The sequence below is a fragment of the Lagopus leucura genome, unplaced genomic scaffold (assembly GCF_019238085.1).
Source record: "Lagopus leucura isolate 7727_CA_CO unplaced genomic scaffold, USGS_WTPT01 Super-Scaffold_100159, whole genome shotgun sequence".
Taxonomy (NCBI): domain Eukaryota; kingdom Metazoa; phylum Chordata; class Aves; order Galliformes; family Phasianidae; genus Lagopus; species Lagopus leucura.
Window position 1 is genome coordinate 2,462,801 of NW_024962335.1, and position 17,753 is coordinate 2,480,553.

The 17,753-nt window shown below is 34.6% G+C and overlaps 1 protein-coding gene across 2 annotated transcripts in view; it reads right to left on the minus strand.

Annotated features, from left to right (window-relative positions):
* PPFIA2 (PTPRF interacting protein alpha 2) overlaps positions 1-17,753 on the minus strand; it is a 129,858-nt gene that overhangs the window by 88,827 nt on the left and 23,278 nt on the right. For both annotated transcript variants that reach the window (XM_042889661.1, XM_042889660.1), the window contains exons 2-4: positions 14,129-14,230; positions 6,585-6,749; positions 1,337-1,411 (exon numbers count right to left, since the gene is read on the minus strand). In XM_042889661.1, the coding sequence (XP_042745595.1) occupies positions 1,337-1,411; positions 6,585-6,695 (186 nt within the window). In that variant the 5' untranslated portion in view covers positions 6,696-6,749; positions 14,129-14,230. The remainder of the gene's footprint in view (positions 1-1,336; positions 1,412-6,584; positions 6,750-14,128; positions 14,231-17,753) is intronic.

Genomic DNA, 17,753 nt, shown 5'->3' on the forward strand with positions numbered 1-17,753 from the left:
ATCTCTGGATAATAAGGCAATGCTCTAAAGACCTGGTCCCATGCTCAGTCAACTTGGATCATGAATGAGAGCGATATGAGTAATGGAATGCATCTCATTCAGTTTCACTGTTCAAAAGGACTGCTTTCTGTTTAGTAAGTGCTAGTACGAGTAACAGATTACTTATACTCAATATAGCATAACAAAATCATTTGAACCCAACTATCCCATGAAATGGAACAGTAAAAGAGGGATTGTATTTTATAGATAAAGTAACTATACTTTGTCTGCCCAAATAAAAGGGAGGATTTATAATATCTTGTTCATAGCTTATGAAAAGGAAGAACTAATACAATGCAGACCCTTTTTAAGAAGTCACTTCAAGAAAGTTACTTGTTCTAGCTTGTCATCAGAAAAACAAACAAACAAACAACAAAAAAAAACTACTACAGTAGTTTATCAGTAAACAACTACAGTAGTTTATGTTTCACACACTGTCCAGAATTATAGGCATTCCATTTTCCCACAGGCGTTTGGTTGTAGTTTAACTTTTTCTGTGGTTGTTTTTAGTTTGTGCCTTAAAGTTCAATAAAAGAACACCAGGAAATGGACATAAACCAAAATAGCTTTCATCTGTTTCTATTGCTTGTCTAACTTACATTAAACAGTATGAGAAGCACATCTCAGGTGAAAATTCAGAATGTGATTGGGGTGGCAGTGTGACCACCTGAATCCATTATACACTCAGGCTTCAGAATTATCTCCATGGGTGCAAAATTCTGTTCTGTTTGTGCATGCATTGCACGTATAACACAGTCAGTTTGTGGTGTTCACACTTTCAAACAAATCAGAATATGAGAACAGTCTGCAAGCTAGCTTATAGGGGAAAAATTTATTGTCTAAATTCACAAAAGTTATACAGCTCCACCGTTCACCATTATATACTGCAATTAAAAGGGATGGCAAACATAAATTTTGATATCAGCCATATACTTTCCTCCTTCATTTAACATACATATAATACGCATCTATATACGCATCTTAATTTAATAGTAAAATGGGGATTCAAGTTATTAAATTTTTTATATTATGACATGTTAGTAGATAAACTCCTTTTTTTCATATCCATTAAAATTTTAGGAACCTGTAACCAGTTTGCTCACAACTGAATAAATTAGAAAAAAAAAAGCTTGTATTAATCAATCTGGCCAGTGCCTTAAACCAGCCTTGTTGATCAGCTTACTCAGAATGTAATTTATCCTTCTTTCGGAATGCTTTAAGAAAAGTGACAGGGAACACACAGGACAAAATATTAATGAAATTGAACCTCAGAAGGAGATAAAATGTTTTACATTACCTCCTGATTAGCAGCAGCGAGTTCTTCTTCCAGTGCAGAGACTCTTTCTAAAGAAACCCTCAGTCGTTCCCTTACCTGGAAGAAAAATAAAAAATATGTGCTGTAACATTTCTTCTATCAGTCTTTAAAATTTATATAATCCTTCATATGCACTACAGTATGCCCTGCCAGTCTATTGGTAAGTGTGTTACATCCTTTCATTAGACATATTCTGCAGTAAATGTTTAAACCTAGCCATAGGAAAATGTAACCCACAAAAATGGGTTTCAAACTTTAAATTGCCGTACTGCTGTTCTACAGTTTGCATATAATACTACGGAAAACAAAGCAAGTGCTAATTTTCTTAAATTACATTACGCATAAAATGTTGTTTACAAGCATCTTTTACAAATGAAACTATAAAAAGCAGCAGCAACAACTATGTAACACCTCTGAAAACATTTTTTTTTTTCTGTTGTTTGTGCATCTTGGCTCAGCATTATCTCATGTAAGTATAGATAACCTAAGCTAGCAATGTAGGCACAAGGTTCCCAGTATGATTAAAAGGTAAATCTGACCTAAACTGAACTTCAGTGCTGTGTGTTGGTTACTTTATCTCTTCTGACCATAAAGGGATCCTATAGCAACTCATCTGCTAGTCCACACAACTTCAATACACACGTCACATTAAGTTACTTGACAATAAACCAGTAAAATAGGCCTAAATTCAGCAGATATTTCTATCACCATTCCCACCAAACCATCCTAGATCCAGCTGATGACCTAAGAATGTTTAAGGATGTAAGGAGTGTTTGAAGAGAAAGTGAATGCACTCTACTAGATCAGCAGATTCCATTGCAAAACAAAACAAACAAAAAAATCAATCTTTCATGTACAGTGAAACGTTGCACGTTTTCATGTATGTATAATTGTTATATATATAATTGTAATGTATAATTGTTTTCAGCTCCTTAACTAATATGGGAGACCCATAAAGCAATGTTTCACTAAAACTTTCATAATTTTTCTTGTGATACCTCCTAGTCTAAAAACTCTTATTACCTTTCCTACTATATTTTCTATTATTACTAATCGCAGTGGAAGTCAGATTTTGCTAGAAGAGTCTGTAAGTCTCAAGAATGGCGACCAAAGTCATGTTCAGGAAAAGAACACTAAAAAGAAGAAACTTCTTAGCCTTTCTGACCAATGCAGATCTAGTAGTACTTCTGAGGATTTTGGTCCTCTTTACATACTTCAGCTTAAATTATTCACATAAGTTATTGGAATGCTATAATACTATAGTTCTACAATGCACTAAACAATGTTGCAAGTCTTAAAAGAACAGAAATCATGACTTACAGAGGTACACAAAGGTACCCATCAGGTGCCATCCTGATGGAGTATCCATATCTTCTCTGGGCAATGGGTTCCAGTGCTTCACCACTCTCATAGTGAAGAATTTCTTCCCTATATATATGATATAAATCTACCCTTTTCTAGTTTCAAGTGATTACTACTTGTCCTATCACTACACTCCCTGCCAAAGAGTCTGTCCACATCTCTGCTGTTAGGCTCCCTTTATGTACTGAAAGACTGCAGTGATGGAGTCTTCCCCACACTGAACAAGCCCAGCTCTTTCAGACCATCCTCATGGGAAAGGTGCTCCAGCCCTCTGATCATCTTTGTGGTTCCTCTTCCTCTCTCTCTCTCCTCTTCGTATGCTCTCAACCTTCCCAGAGGTTCCTGATTCCTCTGTAAAATGCACTTTCTATATAAATTCCTGCTTCAATTCCCACCATAATTTTTGTCTCTCACTAGCACTTCACTGATAACTAAGGATTATAGTCCTCTCTCAAGAAGCCTTATTTCAACCTTTTATACAGTGCAAGCTGTCATAAAATATTTTTCTTAATAGAGAAATGAGAATCATCTTTCTCACTTCAGTCTTCTTGACTGTAAGTATTACTGAAGGACAAGATGATGGAGGAAAATATCACAAGATGGTGACTGTTACTAGCTGAAATTACATGCAATGAGTTTGTCCTTTTACTTTACATCTTCCAAAAGTTTCCTAAAATCTTGTTGTATTTAAGCCTAAATGTTTTATAAATGAGAATGCATGTGTTTAAAATATGTTTTAAAATGTTTAACACTTGTGTTTGCTTAGAGGAGTTTTAGAATTTGCAAACCAACTAGGCCATTTTACTGAGGAGGTGAGAGCTCCAAAGGGAGCTGGAATCACAAAAAAATTATCCTTAACCTGTATCACTGTAGAACTGAATCCTAGTGGCTTTTATAAAGACATTTTACAGTTTGAAAAACAACGGCCCTTGGAAATAATAGGCAGCTGTTTCAAAGACAGTGTAGGAAACATTTTTTTACATGACAATTCAGAAAATATAGGTAATTATTAATTTCATTACTCTGAATATCAAGCTATTATGTTCATATAAATCCATGTTTTTTCTTTCTTCACCTTTTGTCAGTTAAAACACAGAACAATATCAGCGTGAAACAAAGACAAAGCTGCAAATTGCTTTGACCTGCCTTGCCTTGCCCTCTCTTTCTTTTCCTGCTTTGCAGCTACACAGTTAATGCACTTTTTTATAATGATTTAAGTAAAATTGCAGTCTCATGGCCGTTATTTATTCTGCAACTATAACATTTTCTAAAGGAACTGAAAGCAACTCTGCCTTGGCACAGAAGTCTTTTTTCTTTCATCTGAGCAGAGAACAACTAATTGGGACTCACATATGCCATGGTGACATAGGAAATGTTGCAACTAATTCTTCATGGTCAACCACGTGAAGTGGTGTTGAAGTTGTTAAAACTGGGGGAAGGTATTCATTAAACCAGTGTAAAAGAGAAAACAGTGCTACATTAGTGTTATGATTTAAAGGAGAAACCTACTCTATAGCCCAGAAATTGTAACTTTATTTATTAATTATTTTTTCTCTGTTCTAAGTGATTTCAAAATATACTTGAAGAATAATAATACAAAAGCTGACTAAAGACTTCAGGTTTTCTCATCCATATTCCAGGAAAAACATACAGCTTACAAAAGACCATACTAATGCATTTGGTATTCATATATTTTGAATATTACTTTAACTATTATCATTTAGTAATTGTATTATTTTTTTCCTGAACTTCATAAGTTCATATTGAAAAAACTTTGAATCTAAAAAAAGCCAAATTCTCTGAAATTCATATAAAAGTACACTGCAATTAATTTTGCTTTGATTCCCTCTTCAAATTTATGTTAAAGCAAACAAAGCAAACAAAATCATCTTAATTTCTAACAAATACAAGAAAAGCTGTTGTTCTAACTCACTGCCTTGTTAGTGAAAAAGGAGCAGTAACAACTGCAAAATATTTTTATCTGATAAATTTGTCTTGTTTTTTTTCTGATGATTCAATTTGTTTTCTCCATTCTGGAATTTAAAGACAGTAAGTGAGTAAAAGTAGCTCATAGAAGCAAGTATTATTTTACTCCAATTGTATTTATTACTTCAAAAATAATGTACTACCTACACTTGATATGGTCCTTCAGTGTACTCCTATTTTCTTGGGCTCTAGATGGAGTTTTACTAAACAAGGCTTCACAAAGTAAGACTAATGAGATGTCATTTAATCTATCAAACCATGGTATAATATCTATTTTTAAAGAAGTGATTCCCATTATGGAGCCACAGATGCACTAGAAAAGGTTTGCTCTCCTTGTTACTGGATATATCCAACATGGGCCCAGATGACTGGGTATTCTTCTGGCTTTTAAGTGCAGCCCTATTATTATTATCTTGAAATTTAACATAGCCAGTGTCATGTTAGCACTGCTGTTGGTGCAAAATATCACCCATCTTCCTCTGTCTCTTAGCAACCACTTTACACATTTTTTCTTGCTGTCAAAGTCTTTCTCCTTTCTCTCCATATCTGCAGCCCACAAAGAGCTTTTAAAAACACTTGCACATGCTAGAATTGAATCAATTTTGTTCATAGTGAATAAAAGCTCTCTTACCTACCTGCTAATGAATAAAAAGATAGTGATAATGTCAACATGAATTGGTTGTTTTTGTATTAAAAAAGATAGGTATACTTTTCTGACATGAATTATCTTAAGAGAACCAATGTTTTTCAAATCATGTAGAATAGTAAAACCTGGTGGTTGCTTTTCTCTGTGAATATCAGTTGGACATTCTGTCTTAACAAATCAACTAAAAATGAGTTTGGAGAAGTTGCATAAGTTCATTGTTTACAAATGTACTTTTTAAAAGTTGAACCAAAAGTGTAAACCAGAATAGAAAAAAAGCTGCAGAAAAATAAACATGTTCAGACAGGTATTAGAAGGAAATGAAATCTATAGAATGTTGTAAATAAAATTATATATTTTTTCTAGTTTTTGTCCTTCCTGTATTATATATAAAGAACTTCCTAATATACTCTTAAGCTCAATATCTACTTTAAATATGAAGTTAACCTAAGATTGTATTTTCTGTTCCATGTTAACAATGTCTTTTCATGTGCTGTATTATAAACTATCCCATTTATGTGTGTGTTTAATATACCACAATATTCCATAGTGCTCTAACATTATTTGTACATCTTTCCATTCCATGAAGTAAACCAAGGAAAGATATCAGCATCTTAGTGCCTGTAAGGAGCCTTTGAGACCTGAAGCACTAAGAAGTTTAAGGCTGATTAACTCAAGAGACATTTCTGTACAGACCATCTTCCCTATGAATATGGTGTATTCACTGACAATGAAGTATCTACTACTCATTTTATACTATTTTAATATTACAGCAAACGCTGTGCTTAGTCAATGAAAAAAAAATATATCTGAAACTTAGAATATTTTCCCAGTAAAAAGTTTTAAGAGGAAGTCCTTTTCCATAGTCAAAAAGATCTTTACTCTTATTTCACTCTCCCTTTGTATTTTTAAAATTTGAGAAGTCTACATTTTCTCATCAATAACCTAAAAACATACCAGAGACATAAATTCCATCCATGTTTATATAGCGCTAACAGGGGAAATCTTTCTGATAAGGGTAAGATTTGCTTGTTTTGAAAAGTCAGTGTTACTGACTACAAAGGATAGCTAAAGTGATCAATACTGCAATTATTGGTCATACATTCCCAAGGACTTATTAGAATTCATACAAATATTTTAAGTAAAAGACTTATATAAAGAAGGAAATACACAATAAGCATCATAAGGCTCAGTAAGTCAGAGGGTATATTTCACATATATATATTTTCCATACTGTACCTTTTCATCCAGAGCCTTGTGGTGCTCAAACAGAGATTTCAGAGCTTTGAGGACCTCAACTTCACTGGAAACTCCTGAGGGAGACTGTGCTTGCCGTTTCACCACTGTCATCCTCAGTGATCTTTCGTGTCTTGAGACAAGGCACTCCAAATGCTCCAGTAACAGCTATTGGATTGTATATGAAAGGTTATTAATTTCTATTCACCTAAATGCCTTGGAGACTCAACTACAAAATGCATGGTACCAAATGGCAATTCTCTTGGCCACCTCTTTATGGGAGATACTACTGGAATTACTGCCAAGATTTCATGATTCAAAATCAGATAGAATAAGTACAAAAATTGAAAATCGAATCATAATTTAACTTTAAACTCTGTGGAAAGTGAGAACAAAAAAATCATTTGTCATAGAGTCACTACTTAACTGCATTAAGGACATATTTATAACAGTATTTGTCGTTGTAATGAATGATCATAAGCTATCAAATAACAACTAAACAGACCAAAACCTCTGTAGAACATCATGGAAAAATATGAAAGCAGCTTATATTTCATAAACCTAGCTGTAGCATTTTAAATTTGTACTGGAAGATGATAAATAAAATATGAAAAAAAGTAGAAATAATGTTTAATTACATTTGAAGACTATTTACTCTAAATGTCACCTTTTATGACATTTACATGTCACTAACATGCTCTAAAATGTTCATTATGTCTCTTCATGAGGGAAGACAAATGGTCCATAAACAATACATTTCAGGCTACTAAGTAAATTTAAATTATTTGTAGACTAGCTTGTAGATAACCTACTGTAAAAGCATGATAATTGTCATTATTACTCTAAGTAGTTTAAGTGAAAAACTGAAATGACTTGATGTTGTATGGAAAATTCACAGTTTAGCAAGGCCTTTATAGGGCTACCATTACTCTTACTATCTAAACATAGAAGAGAATTAGTAAGCTCTAAGTCTGTAACAAAGTTGCTAAATTCGTGAATCATAATTCTTGATACATGTATTTCACAATGCACAATTATATCTTAGCCTTAAGTGGAAATTTGAAAGTTACACAGCAAATTGTTTATTATTTCTCTTTTGATGTTGTTCTTAACATAACTACAATTAGTAAAGAGACATGTTCATCTGTAATCCATAGTTATTCTCAGCCACATAATGACCTTTACCTTATTAACAAGACATGAAAGAGCATAAACAGAGAACAAACACATTGTAATTGTAATATACAGCTATCAAGCTAGGAACAATTTGGGTTTGATGCACTCTTTGCTTAAAACATGGTTCTCATATCTAGATTTGCAGCTGCTTATTGTTTTAAAATAATTACATTATTTGCCAAAAATAGTGAACACATGTATGATTAATGTTAGTACACGAAGAATTGTAATGACTCCATGTAGTTCATGGAAGAAGGAAGGTATTTTTACCACTATTTATTTCAAGTGGTGGCTCATATTTATCAAAAGCAAATGAGTCATCTGATCTCCGTAGGGCTGACAACAGACAAAGCTGATTTTTTAATAACTGGAAGCAGTCCAAAGTAACATGCAGATTTGAAGAGGCCTCTTCAATCATAGTGGCATCGAGAACTTGACATGGGGATGTAGTAAGGTTGTAACTCTTATTATATAAGGACAGCTTCCCAACTCTTAACAGAATATTTCTGTTCATAACTTAAATAGCTAATTGCTATCATGAACAGAACAGAATTACCATGGCCAGATCTTCCATAAGTTTGCAATTATCTGTGGCTTAAACTGACACTTATAGTAAAAGTCTAGAATTACATAATCTTGCAAACTAATTTTTTAAATCAACCTAACGCTGAGTAAATTTATTATATAATGCTCTACTATCCTAAACAGATTATCCTGGACAGATGATCAGAAAGGGAAATTCTTAAGAGTCTTGGTTGGGAAGTAAAAGTGAGAAAAACTGCCTCAGAGGAGAAAAATGATGTCAACATAGGATATACACACAAGTGTATAGGAGTATACACACAAGTTAGTTTTGCCCTAAGCTTAGAATTATCACTTTAGAAGTGCCAAATATAAATGTATACACATATTTCTTAGTTGTTAAATACAACTGCAAGTATAAAACACTGTACTGATTTTATCATAATGTAGAAAAATGAGCTACTGACACAGGTAAGTGTCAAACACTCATGCAAAATTACTGCATTACTTGTGAACACTGCATTCTTTTTCTTAATGTAAGAACAATATTCCAGCTACTCAAATAGTAGTGGTTCATTTTTCCAGAAACTACCTCTGTGGTATTTTCCTTACTGCCAGCTCTCAGAGTGCTCAACAACACATGCTGACATAGGCTTCTGTCTGAGAGCAATTTCTTATTTTTGCTTTTCAACAAAAGACTGTTTCTCCACAAAATCTGTGAATGCTTCTTATAGCAAATCCATGTTAGCTGAACACAGAGTATGACTAACCAGGTGTCCCTGTACCACAGTACTCCCAGCCATGCTGAAAGGGAAGAGTAACCAATCAACCCAGGAGTTAGCGAGCCTGCTGGCAAATCCCTCCTCCATCCTCTGCTGAAATTATATTTAAAATGATATTTTAGCCATCTTTGCTTCAACTACATATGCACAAAATATACACATACGTATATTTGTGAAGAACAAGAAAAGATTTCATGTCAAAATATTACTGCAAAAATACTGATAATTAATTAAATTACAAGCAGTTTGTTAGAAACAGCTTTAGGTGCTTTTGTATGTTTCAGTCACACACTGGCATTAACAAAGAACACATGCTGCTGAGCATTTTCTGCTCCCTCACTCTGTGTTGATCTGCTACAGTCGTCAAGTACTCACAGGGACAGGAGGCTTGCAGAGAAGATGAAGATCAACAGCAGAAAGCAGGACAGAATCACCCATGTATAATACCAGTCATCACTATGCTTTTCCTGCTGGAAAGCATAAGCTTGACAATGAATTATGAAATAATGTGACATATGAATTTCGTTCTTATGCTGGGTGAGTTTTAGGATCCTCAAGATCCCAAGCTGATAATTTTACCGTAGCTAAATGGGATGGGTGTTTCTAGAGCTCTGACTTCATGAGCACGAAGAATGTTTAAAAATGATTATTCAAACACTGAAAAATGTTTGACTGCTTATTTTGTTAAGGAATGAAGCAACTTTAAAATGTTAATTAGAACAAACTAAAAACAGACAGCTATTAGAATACAGTTTACTGTGTTTCTCAGATCATTTCCAAAGCAGCGTGAAATAGAAATGTGTAACTAAATGTCTTTGTATGTTATCATGTACCTACTATTGTACTAAACCATCATTGCCACAGGGACACTGATTTACTGGTGAAAAAGAAAAAAAGAAATTTTTTAAAGAATGATTCAGTAAACCAAATTTAGTATGACTCATTAACGTTTGCATTATTATAGGATCTGAATTTTAATTAGCATAAAGTATTTTATCTTAATTCTCTTTGTTTTCAATAAAACTGCAAAAAAAAAAAAGTTCACAGCAGGGTATTAAACAGAGAAAGGAGAGAATCAGGAGAGAGTGATGGAGAAAAGTATGTAATACAATATGGGGAAATACAATATAGAAGAAAAAAGATTTGCTAAAATGAGATTGACATGACTTAAGGATTCCTTATAAAAACAGGGCAACCCACTAAGAAGACAATGCTCTTTCATGTTCATCTTCTCACCAACACATGCAAAATGCAATTTCCTTTCAGTCTGTATTTAGAATATGCGTTACTTAGTGAATCTCTACCTCTGGTGCAAGTAAAGAAGAAAAGTAAACTAAGCAGATAAGGGGTTGCAGATTATCTCTAAATTCAGCCATAAAGCCAGTCATTTTCCTCTGCATTGTGCAACAGCAGTGGAAGCCCATTTGCTCCTGTGGGAAATCAAATAACTTTACTGGTAAAGTACTGGTGGTAATCCTTCCTTGAAAAAATGAAGTCATAGCCTAGCTGCAGCTTATGTTCCACGTTTGAATTTCTGTACATTTAAGACAAAAAATAACCTCTAGGTGCAACACAGGGCACAGTTGGCTTTCTGGGCTGCAAGCGCACATTGTTGGCACAAGTTCAATTTTTCATCAACCAATACTCTCAGATCCTTCTCCTCAGGACTGCTCTCAAGCCATTCTCCACCCAATCTGTATCTGTACTTGAGATTGCCCTGACCTAGATGCAGGATCTTGCTCTTGGCCTTCTTGAACTTCATGAAGTTGACATGGGCCCACTTCTCAAGCTTGTCCAGGTCCCTTTGGATAGCATTCCTTCACTCTATGTAGTAATTTCTTCCAAGGTATTTTTGTACATGTTTTCAAAATCACATGCAGTGATTTTACAGAGAGAGCCTGTTTGTCTTCCTGTCAGCAACACCACACTAATCAATACATACACATATGTTCCTGCATTTTTCATGTTGCCAAATGTACTGGCAGATTAAGTTGTCATCTAAGTTTGTGACATGAAAATATTTTTACTATAATATGTGAGAAGTTAATTATAGTAGGCAATAAAAATACATATTTTAAAGCAAAAAGTCTTCCAGGGAGCTTTATTTAAGAATTCTACTAGAAGGACTGACTAGGAACTCAAGTCTAGGGTAAGCTATAAGGTGCAGTCTTTTGGCAGAGACCAAGAGTTTATGGGTCTCACAGAATGTTATTCTAGCACATTCTAATGCATTCTACTGTCAGGATCTGCTGCTGCAGCTTGGCCTAAAATGGCAAATTAGGTCTTGCAGCTTTTTTGAGGGAAAATAAAGAAATACATGGGTGTGGGTCTAGAACAAAGGAAAATGTATGAGAAATGTAAAAGGGAAATAGAAAGCAAGAGTTATCTCGATATACTCAGAACCTGACAGATTTGCCATTTCAATTTCTTCTTGCTGATCTCCAGTTTGAAGCAGTAGGTGCTTCAAACAGTATCTTTCCAGTTCTATTGCAGGGAAACAAAAGGTTGCATTAAAAAAGTTCAAAATAGGAACCCAAGAATCTAGACCTGAGCTTCTTTAATTATTATTAGTAGAAAGTGCTACCTGGGAAAAAAGTGTTTGTACTGAGTCATGGTGATAAGTGTGGCTATGCATGAGAGTGTCCTGTGGGCACAATAAGGCCAGAGCTGGTTAGATATGACTTGTAGTGGGGCAGATGGAAAGAAGAATTAGCTGGACTCACTTTAGATGTTAGAAAAGACATTTTGATTCCTCATTGCAAAAGTATTTCTGTGGTCTTCTAAATATTATTACTTGAATGTGAATCTCTAATAATAGAAAAAAAAAAAAAGTAGTAGCTTTTTCTGACAAACTATTAATGCTGCTTTGCATTAACAGCATAAATATCAGCTTGTAAAAGCGCTTCATTATGTACAATGACTTCCTGTTGGAAACCTCTTATCTAGTATGTCATGGAGATGATTGTATTCTGAAGACAACAGCTGCACCAGTGTACCTGGAATGCTGGTCTTTTATAAACACAGTGTAGGGAGCCTGTATAAGGCAACATGACTATTAGAATAGACTCCAGGAACTAACTTAGTATATGGCAGCTGACAGAATGGAATGACATGATGGATGACAACATGTTAATGAAAATTCTGGAGGACAGTGTAAGGCATCAGTCATGTCTGATTTTTTTCTTCTTCCTCATTAACACTTATCTTTATCTTCAGCTCTTTACTCTTGCATTTCCTGCATTTTCTATATATTTTTGTATACTAAATCTCTTAATCTCCAATGCCTACCTTTGTACTCATTATTAAGACAAATTAGTTGAGTATATTAGATTAAACTGCAAGGACTTCTGGCAACATCATCATACTTTCCAACTTTTAATTGGAATCTCCTGGAAAATCTCTTACTGGATTTTCTTTCACGTAATATAAAAAGAACAAGAATGGACAATAATTAAATTTTTTTGTTCGCAAGGAAAGTGCTATGACAGAGCTTAATTTGACTTGTAACTAACTCAATTTGCTTTTCTCTCACAGTTGTTTGGTGTGCAACTGTCTGACTACAGGGCTGTCATGGTATTCCTCTTTGAGCTACTTATTCTATCAGACTCATGCTAGGTATGGGTACAAACTTGGTGTTCAGTGGGCTCTGTAGTGAAATGGTAAAAACTTTCTGCTAGGTAGTTTTGTACGCATTCTTATGAGAATGTATGATGACCGAGAAGAATACATTTAAATTTAGTATATGCACTATGTTTTCTGTAAAGAAAGGCAAATTTAGGTATTTTCTGTTCAGGAATGTGTATATGGAGATTACCCAATCAGTACAATTGTCTGGGCATTTATCTTAACCATATCTTGTCTTCAGAAGTTTGTGCTAGAAATTAATACAAGTTATTCTTTGTTCTATGTAACTTTATAAAGCTGACTTTAATAGTTTTCCTTTAAACATTTAAATAACTGATATACATAACAGTTACTGAAAATCTAAGCAGCTTTATTTCAGAAATACATGGCTGAGATGGCTTGCCAACCTGAAGAATGCATTGCAACTCCAATGTTCTTCTTCATTAATTCTAATTTTGTGGGAGCAATTTTGTATTGTTTAGATTATGAAAGAGTTATGGGAGGAAAAAATATGTTTTATCTGTTTCCCATCACATTTCCCAATCTCAACACATCTAAAACTTTTACATTTAGCAAGATTATCTCTTCTTGCTCCTTTAAGCTAGCATGGAGGTAGATGAAGAACCACTGTCTCTTAGTAGACAACTGTATCACTTGACCATCTTTGGATTTCTGAAATTTGTGACACTCTATGCTATATCTGGCAGTAAAAAGGATGGAGAAAGACTGTCACGATTCTTTTGTCAAGTATCTTGCTAGATAACCTTTGGAATGCCAGTCAGGTAGCCAGGGAAAGATATTAAGTGAGGCACAAAGGACTGTTAGTATAGTGAAAGGATGAAAGCAGGAAGAGTTGCCCAGAGCACAGAAGAATGCAACATAAATATGTTAAAACATCTTTGGTGTTCAGCACCTGTTCCAGGAGGCACTATCATGGATTGTTGGTTGCAGACAGAATAATGGCTTTTGATTGAAGCAGAATATAGCAAACTTAGGGGTGAAATGTCCTCAGCTGTATCACAAATGATATTTACTTCAAGGATGACAGTGGCTGCATCTAGACTAAACAGCATAGTCACTGTGATACAAGTGGCAGCCTTCATCTCATCCTTATTCAGACCAGAATCAAGGCTCCTAGGTACCTCAATATGCTGTACCCCTGCCCTTAGCCTTGAGAAGAGAAGATCTGTGCAGGCTACTTATGTAGGACTTGGGTCTTGGAAAGATTAGTGAGTCTCTTGCTCTGAATGTACATACCTTGCAACGTTCAAAGTCCAGCATGGAGTCATTTTCTGCAGGTCTGCAGCATGGTAGATACATCCTACTACTTAGATCCTCCCAAGTCTCATGTACTTATTTAAATACATTTTCAGGGAGGGCAAGGAGCTTTTTCTCCTATTTTATACATACATGATATCCAGAAAAGGTCTGCTGTACACTTACTCTTGTGTTGTTTCTTTCGGCCTTCAGTTCTGAAATCTCCTCCTCCTTTTCAAGCAGCTGTTCCCTACATGCATTTAATTCTTTTGTAAGTGCAGCAAATTCCTATGGAATAAAATTAAGTGTGAAGTTACACAAGATGTAAGCACAAAATTAATCAAATCTACATGCATTTTAGGATTTATATAATATTTAGAGACAAACACAAACTAACATAGCATATGTTAACACCAACACTTGTCATAAGCTTTTAAAATAATTGATTTTTCATTGAAAAATTAATAAATTTAATAAAAACCACCTATACAAAACACTGGCAGACTCTCAAAAACAGGAGCAGGCCTGAGATGACGACAACATCCTTCAGACATAAATTATCAGAACTAAAGTATAAGAAGAACACAACTGGCCTATTTTGTAGCAAGAAAGACACTATAATTTCATGCATAATGAGGTTCAGCTCAATGCATTTGCTTAGCAAGTTCTTTTGCCTTTCCATAATGCAGCTATTGTAATATAGCATGGGATAGAAAAACTACGGAATTCATTGATCAAATTCTATCTGGTAGCAGATTAGCAATATTTGCACTAGTTAAAACAAAAATAAAACAAAAAAAACACCCAAGTAGCTACCAAGTGGAGCTCTAATTTTTCTTGATGCTTAAATTTAACTACTAAAATGTATTTGGGCATCACAGTGAAAGACTCTAACATTCATATTTGTTAGCTTAGCATGAGTTTCCTAAGAAATAACAACATAAAATGAAGCAAAATTTTAAGTTGCTCCTCATGTTGTTTTAAGAATGCAACTAAACAGTGATTACAAAACAAATCTTTCAGCTACCAGAATTGATATCACCATTGCTTTTATGCTTCAAAAATACACATAAAATTTCATGTATACCAATGGTAGTCACAGATTTAACATTAAGTTCAATAACGAGAAGGTTTCAATCCAATCCAAAGTGGCAACTTTTATCCATAAAACTGAAAAGATTCTGTGTCTCATGGAAACAGTGAGGCAAACAATGAAAAAGCATTTGAAATATATAATCGTGCCAGAAAGAAAAGTTGTCCAGATGAGTGGCACTGCTGCTAAACAAAAGCATATAGATATTTAAAACTTTTAAGTTAATTGAGTTTGACAAAATAATTAATAGCTGTTAAGACCACTCATGAGCAGCCAGGATTAAAGTGCTATCATTCCTAATTCCCCCAAGAAGAAAGGAGTTTAAGAAAACAAAAACATGTCTAGGTGGCTTATCAGCTGGTAGGATGAACCAGAGTCTAAATCCACTTCTTTAAGACAACAGCTAGCAATGATCTCAAAAGAAATTGGTGTGCTGTCTCCCTTCAAGTTCTGGGAAGCAGCTTTTATCCAAACTGAAGTGCTTTTCAGCAGAGGTTTGGTGATATTCTTGGCTTCCTTCTGTTTTAATCAAATTTACAAATAGTTAATTGTATATTATTGATAATAATGATATTGTATTTTCAATAATATAGGTATATAATAATGTTACAGTTCCTGTATTAGTTTTGGAAATGAGATTTAAAACTCTGCTCACTTTTCAAAAGTATTATTAAAACTTTTGCCTATATATCTTACTTTAGTAAGAAGTAGAAGTGTTGCTCTGTATAGAGTTTTGCTTGAACTTCTCTACTTGGGGTTGTAATTAATGTCACGTATCAAGTGAATATGCCATATTTAATATAAGCCAGTGATCTCAGGTGAGGTTGAATTAGAATTCTAAAGCTGGAAAACACATATGCACATACACCTTTTATATTCTTATAAACTTTATAGTGCCACAGTGTGGAGATCTTGTTGCTAATATACATTGTTAATGTTACTAGTATAAGCAGTATGATACTATTTTAATTTAACACCTTTAATGTCTTTGTATTGTTTTAGTTGGAATTGAAAGGTGAGTGACAGGTGTTGGAAAGGACAGCAAGGATCATCTGGTGACTTACAGTAACAGTTACTGCAAGGCAAAGCAGTCTACGAACACACTTTTCTTGTTTTGCTTGGAAACAGAGAAATATATGAGTTTATAAAATTGTACATTCTTTGCTGTGTCAAAAGAAGCCTACTAGCAGCAATATGATCTCTAGTGTTTTGGCCAATATAATCTCAAATAATTCAGTATTTGAGTTTTACTATTTTGTTGAACAGTGTGGATTTTATTCTTTAAGAAATTTAAGCTTTCCTTTGCTTAAAAATAAATCATTAAGCAAAATTATGCTCCATGAGTTTGATACATAACCATTTCCTCTCAGCCTCCAAATATCTTCGGTCTATACCCATAGTATTACTATCTAGTTTGGCCAGGCTGCATGTATCCAGTACCTTAGACTATTTCTTTCAGTTGCTGACACAGTTCCTTCATACCTTTTAATGATTCAGTTGCTGCTGTTCTCTGAAATTCATGTGTTATAGTATCAGAATTTATAAGAACACTCACTTCTTCATACCTGTGGAGCTAAAGTGCTCTCATCACTCTTTTTATCTGAAGGACCAGTGGCTGTTCCTGAATCAAGAGCTTTGACTTCTCTGAACAGAATAATGATAGTATTTTTCTTGGTGTTTGTTTTGTACGTGTTTTACAAGGAAAGTCTCAAAGTGCAAATTGAGTTTGCCCTAGAGCTTTACAAATTGCTTCTGTCATGTTTGCTTTGACAAATTAACAACTGCGATAAAAGCTCACAATAACTTGCTTTTCAATTCATGTTACCATAGCTACAAGTGAAACCTATTTTAAGTATGCCCTCCCTTTCAGCCCAAGGTATTGCTGAGATATGACACTGTAACGCTCCAGAGAACATGGTTCTCCCACAGGTTAGAAACAAAGCAAAACACATTTTTGTTTTATCCAGTTATGTAATAAACAACACATGACGATAATGACCTCTGCTCTTGCAATTCCCCCTGAAATACACAGGGATCAAGGGAATACTGTCATCCAGAATTACTGTTCGCAACCAAAATCTTGCATGGTCAGTCATAGTTTGTGGGCCCCGAAGGTGGGATCTGTTGTATAACTAATGTGACTTGACATGTACAACCGCACTCTTAAAGCTTATGTAGAAGTTGTTGGGATATAAAGCTAATAAAGAAATAAAGGGAATCAAAATGATGAAAATTATGCAGTTGATTTCATTGCTCTTATATTACAAAATGGTAACAAGACACTAACTTTTTTTAATGGGAAACAACTAAAGAATGTATTTTTTTTGTCATCTGAATAAACAAAATCATGGGGCCTATTTGATCAGCTGTTTCCCTTGTCTTAATACTTGGGCTGTAACACTCAGTCTGACTGAAAAATAGCTGACTCAAAATGACAGCCCTTCACTTATTCCATGCATATCTTTGAAGAGAGGGCAGAAGCCTCAAAAACAAATTCAGTGGAAATTTGTGACCACTGAAAGGACAATTTGACATTACAAATCTGAAAGTCAAGGACTTCCCCTGGCATAGCAGCTGAGAGCACAGGCTTATGGGTGCCCAGGAGAGGGGGGTACCACAGGGACAGGCGAACTGACAGTGCTGCCAGATGTGCTGGCAGCAGGGCTGTGCAGGGAGGCATGCCACAGCATCTTTACCTTTACATATCTGCCTCTAGGG